The following is a 23,484-nucleotide window of genomic DNA, read 5'->3' on the forward strand; positions in this document are numbered from 1 at the left end:
GTTAACAAATAGGAAATAATTTTTAAAAAAATGGTGTATGTCTTATCTATGTGGTTCACAAAGGATTCCGAGAGCATGTGGATGAAACATGAGAGGAGTAATTACATAGTTATTACCGAGGCGACAGCGTCCTCCACAGTTCCTTATCAGGACAACTGATTCAAGGGGTTTAATAGACATTCAAGTCATATTAAAAAACTGTCACACATGCTGGTAAAAGAGCTCAGAGTTTCAGAAAACGAGGCTTATGAGATTGCCCGTGAAACTGGAGCATCTCGGGGGAGCGCAAATGGCTTTGATGAAGTTGCACATCCTGTTAAAGTGCAGTGGCGTTATTGAAATGGGTGCACGCTGCTCTGAACTGCAACATCACCGTGGAGATAAAATATGCTTACTTAGTTCCTGGATGCTTTAGCCATTTTCAAACACAGTTTTATGAGCGTACTCACCAGTCTCACCACTAAAAACGAAATGAACACTTCCCTGTTATATCCTTTCATCCCTGGATGAATCAAAGACGTAGTGGGTGGTTTTTTTTTTACCTTCCCTGCAGCCGAGCTTTCTGGGTAAATGATGTGATCGCTATCTCAATGATGTTGTCCTTCTCAGGGAGAAAATGTTGCTCTATCATGAGCTCAAAATGGAGAAAGGCACGACGGACCACATTCAGCGGGAACATCGTTCCCAGCCTGCTCTCATATTTTTCCTCTCCGCCCACCACCGGTGAGCTCAGGCGGATGAAATTGATTGTCCTGCTTCTACTACTGGAGCAACAGTCATGTTAGGATTTACTTTGCAGTGAGGAACATCAACCCACTCCAGTCCGGCGTTCAAATTGATCATAAAACTAAATTCTGCTGATGCAAACGCATTTGCGCGCGCGTGCGTGTGTGTGTGTGTGTGTGTTGCGCTGTATATCAACTTGAATTATGCTTCCATACCTTCCTGCCTGTCCACAATCCTGGAATTCCACTGAATTGTTGCTACAAGTGCCTGGAGTTCCAATGTTGGCTAAAACCCTCATTTATTTGGGTAAATGAAGATTAAAATGATAAAAATGCATTTGGGTCCTGATATCTGATATTTACTGAGCAGTGAAGACAAAACAATAAATAGTACAAAATCAGACCTGATGTACTTCTGGGTTGTCACAGGCAGTTATGATAATTTCTTCCAGGCACTGGTCACCCCTGGAGCTCCTCCATTCACGACGTCCATACAGACCCATTTCTGTGGCTCAGGTAGAGATTAACATAATCTCATCCAACACTCCGCTTCCTTTTCATGAAGGTGGAATCTGCAGATGTTTGTCCTTTTCAGCTCCATCTCTGGGTGCTGAGCCAAATTCCAGCTCATTGTCCAGAATAAGAAGCAAACATTCACATATTTCGCTTGGTTTCTTCCTTTGTGGCAGACTTTGGTGACACTGTTTAACTGTTTAATCTTTAGTGGTACTAGCAAAAGTGAAAGGACAAAGTGGTAAATGGTCATCTTATTTAATGAATTATTTTGCTACTTTAAGTAGCTAATAGTCAATACTACTCTTCTGTAATATGGTCAGATATAGTCTGCTGAGCTACAGCCTCCTAGGCTTGAATAAGCCTTGACTGACTGTTTATTGACCTGCCTCTGCCAATAATCACATGATCGATAGAGGCTGTTACCAACAGAATTACATTACATATGTTTCATTCTCAGAGCAGAGGAAACACGAGGTAACAGAGGAAGAAGAGAGCCTACGCCTCCAGAATCAAATGAAAGGTGGCTGGTTAGACAAATCCTTTATACAGGTAAGTGGAATCAAATAGAGTTCAGTTTGTTCTTTGTTCAGTTTCTTCTGAGGCACTTCTTGCCTGAGCAGAACATCCTCACACCCTCATATTCTTTCATTTTCTTGATGTGTTTAAGAGAAACTTGCTGTTCCATTCTGCTGTTGAAAGAAAAAAACTGACCTTTACTAACATCTCAGGTGAGATCGGGGAGGCGCAGCGGGAGAGAGACAGACAGGAGGGAGCAGCAGTGTCTGCTGAGAAGGTCACGCTGTAAAATATGTCATCTTGCATTTATACCGTGTTTAGCCTAAACGCCACAGCAGCGTTAGTGTCCTCAAAAGTTTGAAAAAAAGTTGGCCCGAACTCTGCAGTCGCCTCATTGGGGGAAGGTGTTGGGTTCAATTCCAGCTGAGGTTCGTACCATTTTTGTTACGCTGTCTAGGTTCTCCTCTGGTTTAAAAAGCTTATCAGCCACTCTAAATTGCTCCTTGGTGTGTGTGAGTGTGTGTTTAGTGTGTGAGTCCTGTGATGGACTGGTGTCCAGCCATTGTGTATCCCTCCCTCTCATGGATGGATGGATGGATGGATGGATGGATGGATGGATGGATGGATGGATGGATGGATGGATGGATGGATGGATGGATGGATGGATGGATGGATGGATGGATGGATGGATGGATGGATGGATGGCCTAAAACTTGGTGAGTGGTAAGTGTTGCTGCTTGAAGGTTTGTCCATCTTTAACTGAGAAAACACTGAGAGCCGTCTCAATTAAGAGTAAATGAACACGTTTGTCATGAAGGAGCCAATGGAAGCATCGATGTAACGTTCAGAATCTGAAGGTTTTTCATCACATTACTGAGAAAGTCAAGCAATAACAAAAGATTCAGGCAGGTTCAATTCAGTCACCTCTAGGGTTAAAAGCTCTGCTCCAGCACCGCATTCAGTGCTCTGCCTCCTTATTATGGTGCTGTATACGTTGTTTGTGTGTGCATGTGTGTGTGTGTGTGTGTGCGTGTGTGTGTGGATGGGTGTGTGGGTGTGTGGGTGTGAGTGGGTGGGTGATATCAGTGTTTGATTGGCAAATATTAGGACGGTCATGTGGGTTTATACGGTTTTATTGCATCATGGAAAAATAGGTCTCCTTTGTAATATTTTTAGCCATAATAAGATCATAATATCCTTTCTCACCACCTCAGACGTATATTAGTGTGAAGCGGAAGCGATATGTCTACAGAAATTCTCTTTTCTATTGAGTTTTCTTCCACTTGGTCCAGCAGTCGGTTGTCCGGGACTCTAATTGTTGCACAAAGTAAATCGTCACTGCTGATTCCAGAAAGTGTGACAATGAAAATAAGCAAGGCTGAAGGTGTGGCGGACGTCTGCAAAGGTCAATGAACCAAATAAAACCAAAACGGTGGTTCTGAGTTGAGTAGGGATGGCAGTGGAAAAGCAGGTTAAACTCTGTGTCATTTATTACATTAAAAATGACAGGATGAGTAAATAAACGTATTTATTGTTTTGTCTCCAACAGTATTAGCAACTGAGCTAACAGTATAGCGCATCTTAGCTTTCTAGGTGTGTTTTTATGCTTTCACCTTTCTCACAAGTCTTTCCGGTAGATGTTACAAAATGTCATTGATCAATTCAGTAAAAACTGAAGAGTGTTCGTAAAACTAGTCATCATTACTCTCAAGTCAAGTAAGACTGTGAACCAGCTAAGACTAGTGAGCTGTGACTAGTGAGCAAGTGGCAACGCCAGCAGGTGCAATAAGGCTGAATGGAGGAAACTGCAGGAGTCTGTCAGAGGCTTTGACAGGTCATTTCACATCCTTCTGCAGCAGGAACTCAGACACACCTTTTTTTTTTTTACCAGTTGAAGCTTCTGAAAGCTCTACAGAAGAACTGCATGTGCGCGTTACTCACACTTCAGCAGGACTGCAGATGGTGCCTGTGCACAGAGGAGACAGGTGGCGTGTTGGGTTTTTCTTCCTACCCTTATACAGCAGCCCAGTTTTAGGTTGTTTGTCTTGACTGTTGTGTCTGTCTGTCCTGTACAAAAGAGCTGCCAGAAGCTACAGCAGCCGTAAAGAGAGTGAAGGGCCGATCCTGGCTCGGTCCGGGTCCAGGTGTGTGTCCTTAACCTGGAAATGCTCCAGTAAAAGCCTCAGCGGACAGGTGTGGGAGTGGGAGGACTGGGCAGCTTCCAGTTGCTGCTCTTTGTTGGCAACCGGTGAACACATTAAAATCTGGAACATGTTGAACTGCAGAGTCAGTGTCCAAAAGCAGTTAAAGGGGAGAACAGGTGCATCTTTGGCGGGTACAGAGGTGGAAACATATCAGGCAAGAGGAAATCCTTGGGGAGCGATGAAGGCCAAACCAGTGAAACCAGTGACTTTTTCTTTTGAAAGAAAGTCTCGCGGCTCTGCAGGAGTGGAACATTGGAATAATAAAGAGCTGGAAGGAAAGTCATAATTAACAAGGCCTCACTTGGCTGAGATGATGACCGAGCTGAAATTTGAATTCTGACCTTCAACAAGCTGCTCTTTTAATTAAAAATAACGAAGGGGGGCTCATCCACTGGTGTCAGGGTTAAAACAATTCAAACCTTATATTTTTGCACAAGTGCCGCTTAATCCAGTAACTTCACTGTGCCATAAAAGGCAGATGTTGAAATATTAGAGTAAATGTCCTCCTGGTATTTGGACTCCAGACTCATTTGTAGGAAACCCAGTGAGGACCTGCCGGGTCCACTTCCTTTTTTTTGTAATTACACCTGAAATTGAGGAATCAAGAACACCTCAGGTCACACACTTTTCAATTTTTCTGCAGGTGCATGTGGACATCCGTGCACACACACACACACGCGCACGCACATGCACACACACAATTTTAAAAGTGCTTTTTCTTCTCTACATTTCGTCTCCCCTTTGCTCCGTCCTCCTCTCGCCCCTCTGTTCCCATTTTCCCTGTCCAGCTCCGTATCTATTAGGGCTGACATCCCATTCTGCTTTTTAATCCCCTCTCTCTCCTTTGTCCTCCCAGAGCCAAATAACTTCATAGATGACGGTCACAAACCCGTACGTTTCCTGTCAAGACCAGCAGCAGAACCAAATCTGAATTCATGGTCGTGGAGGCCACTTCTCTGCTGCGTCATTAATACCTGTCAACATTTCTCTTCTTTGTCTTCCCCTTACAAACTGATGATTAATTAAATCGTTACCATTCATTAGACGAGCGGTTTCCTGATTGTAAGACAGGACCACGAAGGGTTATGGATGTGTTCCATTACAGCAGATGCTGCTATATCCTTGAATTGTCCAACAGAGAGGTGTAAAATATTTATGTTACTATGTTTGGGTCCCATTTTAAATGGCAAGATGGAACGTTCTGAGGTGGAACGCCTCACCAGCTGGAACATCTGAGGGCAAAATGGCTGCAGACACTGTACGTACGTACAAAATGTAATATTTCTGACCTCAACCTTCCGAGGGAACCGTAAGAAGACATGTGGGTGAGGCAGCTCGGGGGTGGGTCATTCACTAACCGGAAAGTTGACGGTTGAACCCCCTGAGCAAATAACAGTCCGGTATGAAAACATCCTGCGAGAGTAAATATTCAAGATAAGACACAGGGTATAAATCAAACTGGACAGACCTGTGAGGGTTGGGCCCATCTTTCTTGCTGCAGGCCTCTGCCTTTTAACCCGGGTCACTTGTCTCAAATCTGTAACATGACAGGCGACACATGCTTTAAAAGACCGTTTTCCTCAGCTGTTGCTGCCTTCTGCCCCTGCCGCTAATGGGCAGAGACAAATATGGATGGTTTTCCTGTGGGCACGCGACGACTGCTGCGACAGCAAGTTAAACATATGCATTTAAATCCCGGATGCGGCTGCGCCTCTGTCACCCGCGGGGCGGCCGCCACGGACGGCTGAGCGGGGCGCTGCCGTGTTGAGTCGGCTGGAATCACTCTTATCTCACACGGGAGAATGTCTTTGGCTGTCCTTGAAAGAGAGCAGGGAGGGATGGATGGAGGTGGAGGGCGGCGTAAACGGGGGAGATGGGATATTGTGGTAGAGGGAGGTGGAGGAGGAGGAGGAGGAGGAGGAGGAGCTGTGCTTCAGGGACCACAGGCATTTGTATTCCTCGCTCATCTGTGATGGGGTGAGAAAGGAGGTGAGACACGGGCACGGAGCTCCGCAGGGGCTTTGGCAGGACTGTGGCAGAGGTTCCGCCATCAAAGAAACGGCGTTATGAGATCTAACCATCGCCATGACGGCTGCCCTCCCCGGGCTGATGTAGATGTTCCTATAAACAATGAGGTGTCAGACTGCAGGAGGACCAGAGCGATTCAGAGAATTAGGCTGTTGATGAAACGATCAAACGTGGGGATTTTGTTCCTATTATTCCTTTCCTTCTATTTGGAAATGTGTTGTTTCAAGTTCTCTGCTGTCAGAAGGCCGCCTGGCTGCGTCGCCGTGTGAAATTCAGCCACGTTTTTCTATGCTTTTGATTCTTTTGGAGGGAAGGTGATAGGTGTCATTGATTTATGCTGGCCTCGGTGAGGTCCAACAGAGGCAGGCTTTAAATATGAGCTCCGCTCTCTTTCACGGTCGATAAGTTCCCTGCAGATTTAAATCTGTGCTACTGGGGTCATCCTGCTCTACTGATGGGTTCCAGAAAAACGACTACAACAAATAAATAAAAAAATCAAACAAAAAATCAATACTTCAAAAAATGGCAGTTTCTACCCTGGTCTATTCAAAAGGTGGTTTTTAGTCTGAAGTGCTTATTTAAGCGTCCGCACACATTTATCTATGAGTGATGGCTGAGATGCAACCCTGCACTGAGATACGGACACAGTAAATAATCCCAAAGCTGCACTATTGATCTGATTGTGCAGCTAAGTGGCTCAAAAAGCCTCTCTGACATCATTTTACCATCAGTAGACATAATGGCTCTTTCTGAGTGTGCACTTTTCCCAACACAAAAGTATGTACTCATGCACATGAGAAACAATGTCAATCCCTGTGATGGATTTAGGTATTTGATTATTAGGAAATTGATCAGTCATTCAGCAGAAAATCATCTGTCTGAAACGGTAAGTCACGTAACGCGATTTGTCGTAGCAACTGTAATATGGTTATATTAAAATTATGAGAAGTGAAATGTTGCGTAAGAGTCATTAACTATAGCTCATTTTTAGAGAGGAGGTTTCTCTTTTTTTCCATCACAGATTTTATTGTCTCCTGAAGGTCACACTGGAAACGTCAAAGTTCTTGAATGGCTTTTAACACACCGCTGGGCCTTTACCTGCTCACTGTAGTAAGTCAGCCTCGATAACCATTCCAGCTGAATCACACATTACAATACAATGTCTGGCAATTTGACAGAGGCAAAGTCTCATTCAGAGGAGCCCCCGATGCTCAGCGTCTCTTGTCCAGATATAGATCTATATATCTGGGCCAGTAGGTTAGCACGGGTGCAGGTAGCTTCAGAGATGAGTAATTTCAGTGTCAGATTATTGTCAGGTTGAGCTGCGTCTACCTAAAGTGTGCCGATATCTTAGCATGACACATTCGTTACCATTTACTATTGATTTTAGCCTATTTTTTCTGGAGCAAAAACCCTAGGACAAACAAAGACAGTGCTAAACATCAGGACAGAGAAATGTCTTTTTTAGATTATTTTGAGGGAAAAATAGTAGCAGTGGGATTGAAATTCATTTATACATTGTAGGTGGATTAAAGTTTTTAAATATGGGTTTCTGTTTTCTAAAATGGAATTCTCCATGTGGACTTTGCATGCGGTTCTGTGCGTACCTGCACGGTGATGAAGTCGGAGGAATCAGAAAGCGGGTGGTCTGGCTGGAGTAGTGCTGACCTCAGTGATAATCAGAATTCCAAGCTGAGCGGGGCAGAAAGGTGAGAACGGACCCTTGCCAGTGTCTCATTAGCATGAGGAAATGTGCAAATCTCCTCTCTATATGTACGTAAGTGTACATTAGGTCCTCTAAAATTTGCACATTATTGTTGATAAAATGGAAGCAGAGTGAGATAAGATGATTAAGGTTCGCTGTCTGACCTCTCTCGCTAATTTTCAGTTCCTGAAGCCATTTTATTTAATGGATCCTCCAAAGAAACTGACCGTGCTGGGTGCAATTTTCTGTGCTTTAAGCCATTTGGTTAAAGCAGCCCAATATAACACACGATTTATTATTTTTTGCCATTTACTTCAATTAAGTAGATTGTAAGTGCACGGCTCCCCTGGGGCCTGGATGGATTCCTCACATCCTAATTATGCCCACACAGACTGGACATCGCCTGAAATCCTAAAGTGGAAGGAATAAGTTGATTTATTAAGTGCGTGTGTGGCTGCAGTCCACATTACGTCCATAATTATCGGCTGGAAGCAGCAGATTATGAAAACATTTGTAATTTCAGTTTCTGTTATATTGAAGCAAGTTATGCTAAAACTTCTCGCTTGCTGCATTACTGAGCTCTATAGATGCTAACGCAGTATAAACTGTAGTCAGCACATGGACTCAGGCTCTGCTGTGTCTTTTCCACTTTAAACACTCAACATCAAAACGGATGTCGATGAGCCCCGAATCTGCAGCTACTTTAATAAAGGGACACACGACTGCTCGCCTTCATTAGCTTTATTTAATTTTGTGTTAAACTCTTTATAAAGAGATCTGTTGTTTCTTCGGTCCATAAAATGTCACAATCTTGTAGAAAAGATAGTTACCGAGCTGCAATGACGTATTCCTGTAGAGTAGACCCGCTTCTCCGTCCACGTGACTCTTCTCTGAACTTCCGCATGAACGGTGGTTTCCTCCGGGGAAGAGCTGTCACCGAGCAGCGTTCCTGAGGGAAGCAGAAGTGCTGCGCTGCTCCATTTAGATGTCTTCCACCGTGCCGAAGCGCGTCACTGCATAGCCATGTTAAAATAGCTATATAATAGCTTTCTGGGCACGTAGCGCTGCTGGGTTAAAAGATTTCCTAATTCACGCTTGATGGTTACTGCTAGTTGGACTAAAGTAACTGCCAAAGGTCATAAAAGACTGGGCATTATTCATTTATATTCAAATGCAGTTTTACTGAGAGCTCTGGGTGATTCAACGACACAAAAATGAGGCCAAAGTCATTGTATAACCATCAGTCTTATGGAACAAATGAGCCTGATTAAAGCCCAATCCATCTTTTTTTTCTTTTCAGAAATCATTCCTGATGACAGATGTTCATAAAATCACGAATTAAACAGCACCTGCCTTGTAATGGAAGCCAAATTCAGACCAACAGGTCCAGAATGACGGCTGCTGCTCTCTGAGAGCGAATGAGGTGTGCAAAAACTACCTGAAGCTCTCCAAGCTTTCACAGCTCATCAAGATACATCCCATAAACTACTGCTTGTTGCCAAGTTTGGCTCCGTGTCTATGGATGGGAATTACATCCTCGCCTGATGTGTGCTTTCACATCGAGTTAACAAACTTGTGATTGAATCGGTGGAAGGATGTTTGGGGAGACAAGCGTATGTTCAGGTTGCCTCTTCACAGCAAGAAGGTTGCAGATTTTAATCCTTCGGGAGACGTCCGTGCAGAATTTTGTTCTTCCAGGTTCTCCGGCTTCCCCTCACATCCGAAAGACGTGCATTTGGGCAATAGGAGAACTGGGGACTCTAATTGGACCTTTGGTCTCTATACCAGTCAGAATAGTGACAGGGAAGGAATTAATAAACAAGAAGAGCTGCTGATGGCCAGCTGAACCTAAATGAGGCCACCATCCCTTTTCAGCAAGGATACGTTACCAAGGTAACCTAAAGTGTGCCATGTTCATGACATCTAAGCCACTGACTCAACATACATAGATGCTCTTTATTGTCTTTATTGTCAGATAATCTACAAGAGAAATTTTCCTTCTCTTTCCTTCCCCTTCTCTGTTGGAACTTTCTGTGTCTGTGGAATGTTTGTTCCTCTTACCAAACTGTGCCTGAACAGATGCTGTGTGGGTCATCAGATAGAACTGGACCAGCGGATCTACTGGGCCCTCTGTCTGCAATCAGCTACAAAAAGGACAAGAAAAAAATAGTTTCAATATAAAGTTGTGCAACATCTTTATACCAGTTTGACATTTCTCAAATATAAAAGGCACCATTATGTGCATCGAGCACTTCTTTTTCCATCTCTGTTTATTGTTATAAAAGTATTCTAGGGGCCCTTAAACACATCAGTGAATCCAGCTGCCTAATTGAGCAAGACGATGACACGAGCCGTCTACTGTTCAGAGGATAAAGAGTTTCTCTGTGAAACGAGGCTGCCGGTGGCGAGTCATCAGCCAGCGAGCAGCCTTGGCATCCTCCTGTCTCCCACATTATTCTGCACACATCCATCATCTTCAGAATGCAATCATCCCTCTGAAAACACCACTTCAGCACCGCCTCAAAGATGCGCCGGCGTGCATCTTTAAACCTGAGAGGAAATGACTCAGTGTTCACAGATGTGTGATTGCAGAAAGCTGCCTGCCTTTTTTTAAAAGGCAAAACTTTCAAATCTTTCTCTCTCCCTATGTATCAGAACATAAAATGAAGATGAGAGGCCCATTGTCTGGTGATAATTTCCCATGGGTGAGGCCCATTGAGTGTTACTCATCTGTGTCTAATTTGTCTGGGAAGGTGTTAGAGAGGTACTCAAGAATGCTGGATGCTGGTGTTTAGTGGCATGTGAAATCTCACGGCGGATTCCTTTCAGCAGCTGCATTTCTCCACACCTCCAGCATTGTTTTTGCATGTAAATGGCCAAACAGTCCGTGTCTCCCGGTGCTCAACAACTTCCAAAGGTATGCTAATGACAGTGATTATGCACCTGGGTGGTGATTTAATGTTTTTGCTCGGGTCTGAGAAGAAAATAAACATTGCATTGATGTTGTTTTAGTCTGTCTTTCAGAGAAATTACTTGAAAAACGGTTTCAGCGGCAGACGCATTGGATTTGTTGAATCAATATGCAATTATAAAACAAACCAGTTATTGATACTAAAGATTCCAGAGGGCCAGCTGACCGTGGTATTAAAACACAAAGTAAGATCAATATACCATTAATGGTCTCAAATTGGCTCATATATTTTCATATTTAAGACAATTGCATGTAAAACTAGTGTAGTTGGTTGTTTGTTCTAACCATGAGCAATAGGCTATAGCAACAACTGAAGCTATAGAAACGGGAGGGGAAGAGGAGGAAAGATTTTTAGTTTACTCTTGAATGTAGAGAGGGTGTCATTCTCCAGGGTCTGGACAGGAAGGTGGTGACACCAGAGGGGGGACTAATGGCTTGAAGCTCCTCTTCCCATTGTACATTGAATGATGATGGGAAGTGCACATAAACCAGCACTCTGAGGGCGGAACAGGGGAAGATCTAATGCTACCAGAGTTTTCAGATATGATGGAGCAACACCTCTGAGGACCTTGTTCATCTACTATGTGTAGGCCATATGGGATCACGTCTGGTCACGGCCCTGGTTGTTGTTGAGGCTCCTCCATGCACTCATGTTGTTGGGTGACCAGAAATAGCTACACTTTCTCCAACATATTTGCAGGCATCCATAAAATAGAACAACAAAAATCAGGACTCAGGTGGTTGTCTGAGTCCTGGATTTGGCGTAAAAACTATTATGGGCTCTCAGGACTTTACCTCAGTGTGAATGCAGTCGTTAACATTGATAAACTGTTTCCTTGTTTACCTCTTAGCCACACACTGAAAGTCACAGCCCAAGTGCCAGACTGGCAATTAATTATCCAAGGTCCCATCAATAATCTCTGTCTTGGGTTGTCTCCTTGCATGTTGCATCAATTATCGTCAACAGCAGGGAGGAGGAGGGATAAATAATGCCATCTCCGAGGGTTGTTTTTACCCCCAAATAAATAAATGTAGGGGGAAAAACTGTGAGTTGGGGTAGAACTGAGAGCACATGCATCATCTATTATTGCACTCTGGGGGCAGCGAAGTCGCACCCAGTCAGATATAGGTTATAACACATCCACAACCAGTAATTGCTGATATATTAGCATAACAATGGCAGTAATACAAGAAGCCACCGGATATCAGTTCTCATCTTTTACAGCCCCTCCCCAAACTGCAGCCGGGTATTTGATTGAGAAACACCCCAGAGACCGCCCTCCCTCCCCAACATCCTGTAGAACTCATCCGCAACAGTGCCTGTGCCCCCGCGGAGCCCGAGGTTGCCATGACACCAACTTTTTTTTAAACCAAATTCACCTTATCATTCGCCAGACAAGGTTTACCGACACAGCTGTAGAGTTGCTGTCTTGAAGAAATATAGGAATGAAAATTAAAATCAGAATGAAATAGAGGCTGAGTAAAATGGAGGGGAAGGAAGGCAGGGCCAATCATCATACCCTCCGGCAAGGCAATCAATATGAGTTAAATCTGTTGGCGAGTCTCACTTTGGTAATTGTGCCTCGGAATAATGAAATTGCATTCAAGGTGAAGCATGACCGACATAATAATTATTGTTGCAGCAGAAACCGGAGGGAGAGCGAAAGCAAACAAATACAGTATGCAAATCACAGTCAATGAATTATACGTACACTGTGCTAAAAATGATTGCGTTTTTGAGACCACGGCGATGCATTTTAATAGGTCCGACGCATTAATACCGATTGAAGCAGATCCTACAAGAGCAGGACAAAGTTGGACACTCGAGCATTTGTCCCTCTCAATAGCATTATCCAAATCCCCTGGCAGCGCTCCATTAGCAGACCTCTGAGCTTCCCCTCTCCCCCTGCGTAGCGTCTCTATTATAAAGGCACAGCGAGGAGAGATGAGGCCTGGCAGTAAATTTCCATTTGTCAGAGGCCATCGACTGTGTCGCTATGAGGGAAGAGGAGGACACTTGAAGAGTACTCCTCTGATCCATCACCCTCACATGCAATGCACTTATCACATGTCTAACGGGGAGAGTACAAAAGAAACAACCCCCCCAAGACCTTCAATGTTGGATGGAAAACCTACAAGTCTGACTCCTTTATGTCTACACTGATTAATCGCAGAAGAATAAAGGCCCAACTTTTACTTTAGGCAGCAACAAAAGGCATTCAGGTGTCCACACGACTCTCGTAGCATCGATATTTTGGACAGTTTTATTATGTGGTGTCACTCAATCGACTCTGAGCCTGGAACAAGAGTCATTGGGATGATGACAATATTCAATGTTGATGAGCTGTAGCCCTTAAATAAATGTAGACAGGGCTGCGGGTTTCATTACATGTTCTGAAAAAAGTCAGGCAGGAGAGAGATGTGATTGGATCAGAGGACTGCCCCGGAGTGCTGGGACTCCCAGAAGTGATAGGAGCTGAGGCTGAGGAGGCGTCACACTTGGTCTGCATCAAACACCTGAGATTAGATCTGTTCCCTTGCTGCACCAGTCTGCAAAGACTGTTTGCCAAGCAACGGCAGCATTTCTTGACTTGTGTTTGGACCTGGTAGGTCCTGGACCTACCAGATAACTCTATCTAAAAGTAGATCCTCTTGCTTTATGTGTATAACATAGGTTTAAAGTATGTTCAGTTATTTCTGCTCACAAAGGCTCCAGGGTTACAGAGCAGCAATTCATCCTTTTATATAGAGGAGGATGTTGGGCTCTTTGCATTAAAGCTCAGACAAGTACATTAGAAAGATAAATCAGGCTATATTAGCAAATACTTAAGCAGTAGAAGATCATAGTGTTTATTTAAGAGCATTTACATATATATTACTGAGGAAATCATTTTATTACAGCAAATGGCTAATGAATTAACAAAAAATATATACAACTCTGCGATGCCAGAAAAGCTTATAGTTGTAACCTGAGAACCGGTCTGCAAATGTAAATTTAATTTCATGCTTGATAATGAGTTTTCAGTCCTCTGACCCAAATTGTAGTTTAGATTTACATGTGAGCTTAATTGAATATGCATGTGGATATTATGATCATGAAATGTTTCTGATTTTTCTGGAACATTTACATTAAAAGGCTGGCGAGAGGATTAATGCACTGCTGCAGTAAACCTTTATTTAAGAAGTTCTGAGGGAAAAAGCGCAGGTCCTGCATGTTGAAGTCAATTTTATTCATAAAGCTGCTACGAGGACAAGATCGCCTTTACAAACAATTAAGATGCCATTTTCTTTGTTAAAGCTCCCAATTAGAAGAAGCAATGACTGCATCAGGTGGTTATAAATAAGAGAGTGTCAATACCTGGCAGTCCCAAATGTCCAAAACCTCTCACACTGTTTAATTCTCATGTAGCTTGTGAGCAAAATTTGAGCTTATCGTGATATCATTGATGCTCACTGTGACACTCACAGAGAATCCTTTAGTATTCAGCCTTGTTTGTTTGTTTTTCAGCTTTATCTGTTGCTATATTGCATTTATGGAGTTGTGTGTCGATATAACGGCATCTCTAGAAAGTAATATGCTGCATCAGTTTCCTGGTTAAATGAGTGTGACCACACAAACACCGGATTTCTCTCCTTGGAGAGATCTTTTCTTTCCAGGTAACTGAAAAGTTGTTTTCATGAATTCTTGGGCCAAAGAGAAATTTCAGGGACACGCTCATAGATCTTCTTTAAACAGTGGTCAGGCTTCACTTCACTGCAATATACTGCACCTGTTTCCAGCGTGGCCATCAAAATCTGTAATAAAATGGTGATTGCACATTCAGCCCCTATGTATGCACACCTGCAGCCAGACAGACCACACACATAAATCAGATTAGTAATCTGTCCTTGTCCTCCTTCACAGTGGTAGCTCCCATTAATACTTCATTTCACCCCTGAGGTGCTGGGTTTTGAGGAAAAGCAACAGTCACACATTTTGGAACCCCAAAGTCAGTAAAGAAGCTGATTTTTAAGGCTGTGCTGTGAGTGACAGACAGGTTAATACAAAATCCCTGCAGGAACAAAGAACACCAGGGACTTTGTGGTGTAATGTGGCTCTTTAAACGAATCCCTCCGCCATCCCTCCTTTATTTATATGAGTGGGCGCTTCAACGTCTTGTGAATAACACAGTGACGGGAAGTTTAAAGCAAAAGCTTTAAGAGTCATTAATTCCTTAAATGCAGACATGAGTCATGAGGAGGATGAGTAGATAATAGACGGGAGACAAGTTAATGAAGGGTTTTCACTGAGCAAACCCCCCTCATTACTTTATCATGTGCTCTTGAACACTGGATCACAGACACTGTAGTGGGCTCTTTACTATGTAACCCCCCCCGCAAACATGTTCTTTCCTACACTTTCTTCCTATCAGAATGCAGCTGCTGAAATCACAGTGATCCAAAAAAATGCACACCGTTCGCAGGTTTGGCTTTGAATGACAAACAGCAGCCTTAAATCACTTTAGCGCATTTCCATGGAGACCCTGGACTGTGGAAATACTTCATGTTTACCAGAGAAGGTATGAGTGCTCGATAAATAATTGATGAGGACAGAACAGTGGCGTTTAAAGTTCCACGTGGACGGGTTGAATTGTAAACGCACGGAAAGTTTAGATGGAAAATGCATGCTGTGTTTAAACTGTGGTGGGTATGTGTGGTCATAACGGTAAATGTAGGGAAATATGGTAAAATAAAATAATAGAATAAGAGAACAGGTGAGAGTAAGAAAGATGAAGAGCACACTGAGAATATTTCAAGGATGTTCTACATTTTGTTTTTGGAATTATATGTATTTGCTTTCATCAGTTCCTAAAACCTTGGGTATGTTTCTAATGACATCAATGCCAATGAAGTTAAATGAATTCAGTTACACATAGGAAGGGTTCCTAAGTAAAGTCTATAAACATCATTTACCAACCTGAGGCTTTCTTCAGTGTCCTAAGGAAATGTACCATCCTGAATTTAAAGGAAAGATGTTTTATCAGTTTCAATTCACTCCTGAATCAGATGTGTAAGAACCCCCCAGGACCCCCAAATTTATGACAACACCATATAGAGCATGCGATGACTGTCTAGAGGCCATATAATAGTAATACAACACAGACGATGAATTTAACTTGCATTTTTATAAGAAAATCTAACTTTTAAAATTGTGAAATTGTGAAATTGTAGAAATTCTCTATATAACCCAAATATATGTCTTTTTAGCCCCCACTACCTGCGTCTGTCGGATCATAATAAACCCCGAGCCAACAGATTAAAAAATGGTGATGTTTCTCAGAATATGTCACATATTTGAGCAGCACATTAAATACTGAAACTTCACCATTAAAGATTGACCTATAGCGAAGCAAAGCTGTTCTAGAGAGGATAAAAGTATTCACCCATCCTCGTCTGTTTTTCAGACTGTTCCGTCGTCTCGGGAGACTCTGAAACTGGTGTTAATGCACAGCTATTTTCAATACGATAATCGTATATATGTTGCAACCTAAATTCTCCCAGGCAAGCAGTCTGCTTGTCTCTGCTACTTAAGAGACTATTTGCATCCTACGAGGTGCTGGATTACAGGATTTGCAATTTTAAAAATGTGTCAGCGATGGCAGCTGAAGGACAGAGATAAATTCTTTTGTAGGAGAGCCATAACAGAAATGCCATTTGAGTCAAACTCAGTAACCTGAGTGACACACCGCAGATAATCTCATATCTTTGTGAGACAGGCTAAAATTTGCACCTGCAATATGTCACCCTTTGCACCTAGAGGCAGCAGCAGAGTACAGTGCTGCGGAGGCTGTTATAGAGCCTTTATATATACTGTAAAGCACAAGCCAGAATTGAACTGAGACTTTTTGTTTCCCAGAAGTGGCAGCAAAATTCTCCAGTGCTGCTATTAAAAAAAAATGGAAACACACATTTATTTTTTCCCAAGACATAATAACTGTCTTCCTGTCCCTTCTATAAAATGCATGGTAATTGCCCTGTTCAAGTTTCCCAGTTTTGCGACCAAAATTCGCGGCTGCTCGGATTTCTGGGCAGAAATAATAGAATCTGTTTTGCTCTCTAAAGCCCGGAGTTGTCTCTTAAAGGGATTTCCAGGGTTAAACTCTGATCTGCACACTCTGACTCATTCAAAGATTGGTGTGTGGTGTTATTAAAAAGAGATATGGCTTCATAAAAGCCCAGCGCGCTGCTGCAATGAGTCCTGGTAATGCAAAGCGTTGCTGGAGCATGTCTCTGGGAGGGTAAATGGGATTTTCGTCTGTCCTCTGATCACAAAAGCAATTAATGTTTAGCATGTGAACCCTGTAGCAAAAAGATTTAGGGACACTTTAGAGAGAGATGTTTACTGGTACAGGTTTGAGCAGTCCACCTCTTCTCTTGGACTAATGCACTGAAGAGTGGTGTTAATAGACTCCGTGCAGCCACATCCACTGGTCATTTGGAGTGCAATTTGCAATTAAAACTATCTCTGTAGGGGCCATCTGGACAGAGAGCAAAGAGAAAGAATGAACATAGAGAATGGACAAAGAACCGTTTACCCTTGAGTCTCATTGGTGGAGAGCAGATGGGGTATAACGTGGGAGAATTCTGTTTCTGTGTAGTTGTAAGGATTTTATAAAATGAAAGAGAAAGGAGAACTGAAGAAGCCTTCTGGATAGAAGGCGAAACGTCTTCAAAAGAGAAGAAAAACAGTCCAGTACAATCCAACTACCTTAGATAAAGACAAAGGAGCCATACAGATATGAATGTTTCACATACACATTGGTCCGTATACAACTGTCTAGATTAATGATCGTTTTGCTGTTTTTTTCCCACAGATATCTTGATTATTTATCTCTCTCTCTATTTATTTATTTTTACAAATCCTATTTCCTTGAAGGTCATAGTTATGCAGGTAACTCGCCATTTCTCATTTCTTTATACCATCTATTTTAACGACTCTTTCCAGTCGTGAGCCGACGTTGGAGTTTCACAAGTCCGGTAGGTGGCAGTGAATGTTCTCAGGTAGGGAGGGCAGGTTGTGTACGTGCGTGCGCGTGTGAGTGTGTGTGCGTGCGTGCGCGTAGGGGGGCGTGTGTTCTTGCACAAGCGCTCGTATGTTTGTGTAAAACTGACGCGGAGAACAGCCGATCGCCGACTGTCACAGTTGCGGCAGCGCAGACCAGAAAGTGCCCGACTGCGTCCGCGCGCCTCCCCTCACCGGAACCACAGCGTCGCACGAGACTGGCGACACGCTCGCACGCGGGTCGCCTGGCCGCGGGTCACGCGAGGATCCCCACTTTGACGACCGCGCTCGGGCTCCGCTGGCAGGAAAGGTGGAACTTAAACTAACATTCACCGACTTGAGAGCGATGCACTGGCAGCATGGCCAAGTGGTTCAAGGAGCACCTAGGATTCAAAACTACCAAAGCAAGCCCTCCGGCGCCTCCGAAACCGGACTACAGACACTGTCACACCGGCGTGCCCAGCACGCAGACCAGCTCCGGTCCCACGTTCCTGAGCCCGGCTCAGCCGGACATCCTCGCTGCTTACAAACTCCAAAAGGAGCTGGATTTCGAGGACCCGTACACTCCAGGTGGGAATATCTCCTTCGGCTCGAGTTTGAACGCGGTGGGCTCGCCGGATATCAAGTACGTGTCCCCAAAACACAGACTCATCAAGGTGGAAACTATCGAAAAGAGCAGCCCAACTCCGGGCGGGGGCGTCACGGTCACCCAGGCTGTGGCCGTCGGAAGTGTCAAGTCTCCGACCTCCCCTCCGCCGGACCCCGACAGCAAGGAGAAGGTGGGTCAACTACATTCGACAAAAAAAAAGTCGCCACACGGGTTAATAGGAAACAGTCGTAACCCCAAACTGCCGCTTTTATCTTTAAACTAAAACTTAAAGACGGCTCTTTTTCGGTTGACCGACACCTTTAGGGAATGAATCGTTATAACCGGCAGAACTTGTTATCGCAGCGGCGGCGGCGTCTGTCTACAGTTGCGACATCCGCCTCAGTAATAACTAACCTGCACTGCAGGGAGTGCACGCATGAGCGTGCACGGGTGTTCACACCGAACCAGCACACATGCCTCCACACTGGGAAGGGTGGTGGTGGTGGTGGGGGGGGGCTCTGTGCCAGTAAACTTGCTGGCAAACTCCTGGATCGCGTGGGCTTAATTTAGGGTCACTATGACTAAAGTGCTTTCTCAACCCTTGGATTGCGCAATCATCAAGCCCAAGAGTGGAGACCGGGCTTGTCGGGCTGGGTCTGGCCAGGAGAGGCTCCCCAGGAAGTCCCATTCGCTGGGTTCGTTAGGCGAAACCTGAGATGAGGGTGTCAGCGGGGTTAAGGACGTGCAGTGTGATGAGTCGCATCCCGCCGAGGAATGCTTGGGAGCAGAGGGCGAACGGGGGCCGGGGGAAAGAGACCGCGCTGCTCTTTTCACCTCTCGCCGCGTTGAGAGCTCGCCATGTGGTCATCTCGATTTCCCGCCCTCTTGTCACTTCCCTCTCCACCTCCTCTTCTGTTTGCTTTTGCACCTGTCCTCGCAACCGGGCCCGGTTTTGGTTCAGCGCTTTTATTTATATTTCGGTTTCTGCGTCCTCTCAGTCTTGTGTGACGGAAAAGTGGGTCTTTTTTCCCCTTTCTTCCACAGTTTTGCTTGCAGAAATCCAAGCTTGTCATCGGTGTAACCCTGCGGGAATCAGGGATCACACCAAGCTTATAAAACCATCTCCCGTGTCCTTGTTTTACCGAAAGTGCTGGTTGCCCTCATGATCTGCATGCAAGGGTTTCATAACCAGGCGTGTGTGATCAGTGAAAGAGGCAGGGAACCAGAATCGACGATCTTGGCCCGGCCTCAGCATCTATTCAAGCTGATTAAACAGATTACGGCTGTCTCATCTTAATTGAAGCTTATTTAGATCGCTCCCTCAGGGATACACGATGCCTTAATGGACGGGCAGACGAGTGTGGTAACGCTGGTTAAATGCCCCACACCTAGCGGTGTGAAAGGCAGGCTACCGCATCTGCCGTGTGCGGTCAGTCTCTTCGGGCTGGGGTGTGAAGTTCACACCGTGAGTTTCCTGTTGTAAAAGTCCATGTCAAGACATCTTTACAGTACAAGCGGGATCTGGACAGTGTTCAGAAGACAAGAATGATGGGGGAGTCCCTCTGAGCTCGCAGGTTCGATGTTGGCTACTGGACACTCGGCAAAAAGACCAAAAGAGTTTTAACGGCACTGCCCGGTTTCATTGATATTTGAATTACTTGACTCATGAATGCTAATTATATCACAGCTACCTAATGCCCCAAATGTCAATAGCGGCCTCAAATGAATTTTCCCCAGCTATTTACAAGGGCTTTGCTGAGGCGGAAGTTCGATAAACAGTCGTCTAAGCGCAATGAAATATGTCGCCTTTCCTAAAGAAAGAATCTGACGTACTTCCCGCCACTCTATAACTGAGCTAGGAGGTTTTACTACGCCTTAGCTGCACTTGTAAAGCTTCATTTATTTTAGTTTTACTTGCTTGGATTTCTCAAGGCCCCCTTTTTGCTCTCCGGTTGGAGCCAGTTGTGGGAGGTGATCAATTATCATCCCGGCTTGAAAGCTAATTAAAGGTCTCATCTCCAAGCTCATCAATCTGCTCTGCGCTCGGCTAACTTCTTTCAAGGACGCAAGAACGTGGCGGCAGGCTCCTCGAGGAAATATGTAAACAAAAGCAGCGGTGGGGGGGCTGACGGGCGCCGGCGGTCCTCGGGAAGCGCGGCCTGACATCGTCGGTATCTGCCTGTGCACCTGGGAGACCGCCGTTCAAATCTAACTGGCTCGCCGCTTCGCTGCGAGTCCCTTTGACTCAGCGATGCCAGCTTATCCCTGGAAGCCAGCAGTTGGATCAGAGGCAGTCTTTGTGTAGCCAACAGACAAATCAGGACTGACAAACATCCTCTGTGTTTATTTTCTTGCATCTGCTCCAAGAATCCCTTGAAGATCTTGCTCAGCGTTTTGATTGATTACGCCGGAGGTGGGAACGAATGTTTTGATCTTTGCCAAGACATTTATATTGTTGATCCTGGAGGCCTGTGTGTGTGTGTGTGTGTGTGTGTGTGTGTGTGTTTCTAGAATATTCAAAAATAGACATGTTGTCATTGAGAAATCTTGTACACAAAGTTCTTGTGGATTGATTCCCAATTTGGGAGCGAGCCCAACTCTCCAGGTGCTCGTTTCCTCCCACAATCCAAAGGCTATGAAGAAAAAATCCAAAGTGTAAATGTGAGAGTTATCTTTTTCTTTATTTACCAGCTGTGTGATACATGTTTCCACCTCCTGCTGTCCAGGTGCCCACTTCACTCTTAGAATAAAGGCAGCTAGCTTCTGTGCCACCCTTGTATTGGGGACCCAGGTAGTCCCTTAAAGCCCAACCTGAATGGCATGTCCCCTGAAATGTAACCACATGTTGCCGTGAAGGAGATCCCACTTTAATGCATTTTATTTTCCGCTATTTTGCTTCTGCAGTCTTTTGTCCGAAGGCGTCGATGAGGGAAAATTCCATGAATACAGTCCAACTGGTCAACCCTACTATTAAAGAGCCTCGTAGCGGCGCTTTTTCTTTATAAATATTGAGCAGAGCGGAGCGACTTTATTTTCCCCACAACCTGGACATCTTCCCTCGGCCTTTCACCCTGGCGCCGCAGACACCGGCGGCGTTTTAGAAGGACGGGCCCATCCCCCACCGGCATCTCACGCTCTCATCTTGACCAGTGATAGGAGAAATGTCAGGCGCAAATGTCAATTTCAGCCCATTCTGCGAGAGTGGATTTCTTCAGGGAGCCAGAAAATGGATGAAAACATCAAAGCCCATCGTGTTTGTTATACTCTTAAAGAGTGCAGCTCTATCTTTCTGGCTCCGATAGAGAGGTGAGGCCGAAAGCACTGCAGCTACACAGACTTGCTATTTATGCTGTTTAGTAAACATCTCAGCGGTGCCCATAATATGTTTTCACATATGATATTCATCCAGGGAGTAGTCTGGAATCAATAACAATAATTTCAAGCGTTTCCTCTGCCGTAGCGGGACATGTAGCATGAAATTAGCGAGTGTTTACTGTACGCGTCCACTCTGCCGTGGTTTTTCTCGCAGCAACAAACAAGTTTGCGTCACCGGTGGAAAGATGGTGAGTCACATCTGTAAGTGGATAATGTTTTCATTGTCATGATAGATGCTTTAATACGGCTAAGACCATGCGTTGCTATGGCTACTCTGAGTCACGGCAATAAAGTCCAGACCTGGAGAGTGTTGGCAACAAGTGCCACGCGCGGTGGTGCGTCTTAGAATTCAGCGTCACCCACTCTCCGCTCAAGTGTCAAGGAATGCTGCGCATTTCCTCGGCTATTTTTGGAATTTTAAGCATTTTTACCAGTTTCCAGGTGACCACGAGTCGCATTGGCTTGATCTGCCACAAAAACGACGCCAACAGTTACAGAGGAGGCACTAATGTAGTATTTCTATATGGTGAAGAACACAGGGGCTGCACGGCGGATTTGTTTGACCTGAAAATAAATCGCGGAAATGCGTTTAATTAGGAAGGAAGGAGACTAACTGCATGTTTAATTCCCGCCTCTTTGGGACAAGATGAAGTCATCCTGCTGTTCAGGATGTGCTCCTGAAATACTTCAAATGAGCACTTCAAGCAGTTAATTCAATTTGTTTTATAAGTACAAGTGTTTTCTTTTGTAGACGCATCCTGTAATTTAGATTCATTGAATATTATAACAAACTGCTGAGGTTTTATACAACTGATCTGCAGTAATTTACTCAAAGTCTCGCTGCCTTTAGTCAGCGTTTGTTCACTCTCTTCCTCTTCATTGGGCAACATTCTTTTCAGCATAACAGCTCCCAATGGGCTCTATTCTGTTTGTTGCTCTGTCTTTTCTTTTTTGCCTTTGTTGCATTAATTCACCAGGTCAAAGTTAGCCTCCAGACGAGCGCCGCAGCTCCGGTCTCCCGGGACATGCCGTCACACTGCTCTGTTTTGCTTAATGACAGTGTGTGAGCGCGTGCGTTTGCCTGCGTCTAGCAGGAAGGAGTCCTGGAGGGCAGACAGATTGTCACACGCCGATTAAATGAAAAACAAATTGCATGCACGGAGGGTGAATCTTCGTGCCACGTTGGCATTCTTCAAAAACTTTGCCCTCTTGGGGGGGAGAAACCTCCGATGTAATTGCAAATTTTTGCATTAAACGAGCAGTTATTGTGCTACCAAAGTACCGTCTCACGTGGAGAGCATGGAAATCTGATTTGCCTTTGTACCCCCAGCTAGCGAATGCAGACTATTGTTTTTGCGTCGCACAGCAGGACGCACCCAGACTTCCGCCGTGCACTATTATCTGCGTGCGCTCGCCAGGAAGCTGAGCGCTTCCATCTCTTCTTAATGGGGACCCTGGACTTTCATTTTCTTTTCTGAAAGGAGGAAAGCAAATATTTTTTAGCCTGTTCTGATGCCGCTCACGCAGGATCTCCTCGCTGAGTTCACTCCCATTTGGCGGCTGGCTGTAACTGTTAAAATTAGCTGTCACTATGATGGAGATGTGGGCAAAGAAAGAAAGCCGCTGTCTGCTGTTTGCTGGAAAATAAGTGACGCTTGTGGTCGCTCCAGGATTAAGGAAGTGCTTTCTTCCTGACAGGAAGTGTTTACAACTTGGTGACATTGCCTTTTTAACTTGACAAGTCTGCGCACGCCCCTGGTTGCCGCTTGCTTTCCGAAACGCAACCCCCGGTGTGTATTCTTGACTGTCCTTG

General features: G+C 44.6%; 1 protein-coding gene across 5 annotated transcripts in view; it reads left to right on the forward strand.

Annotated features, from left to right (window-relative positions):
• The first annotated feature begins 17,806 nt into the window (after positions 1–17,806).
• The window catches only part of LOC101075975 (SH2 domain-containing adapter protein F), a 62,768-nt gene continuing 57,090 nt past the window's right edge, over positions 17,807–23,484 (forward strand). For all 5 annotated transcript variants that reach the window (XM_011609728.2, XM_029845828.1, XM_029845829.1 and 2 more), the window contains exon 1: positions 17,807–18,486. In XM_011609728.2, coding sequence (XP_011608030.1) covers positions 18,067–18,486 — 420 coding nt within the window. In that variant the 5' untranslated portion in view covers positions 17,807–18,066. The remainder of the gene's footprint in view (positions 18,487–23,484) is intronic.

This window comes from Takifugu rubripes, chromosome 13 (assembly GCF_901000725.2).
Source record: "Takifugu rubripes chromosome 13, fTakRub1.2, whole genome shotgun sequence".
In the NCBI taxonomy this organism is placed as follows: Eukaryota; Metazoa; Chordata; class Actinopteri; order Tetraodontiformes; family Tetraodontidae; genus Takifugu; species Takifugu rubripes.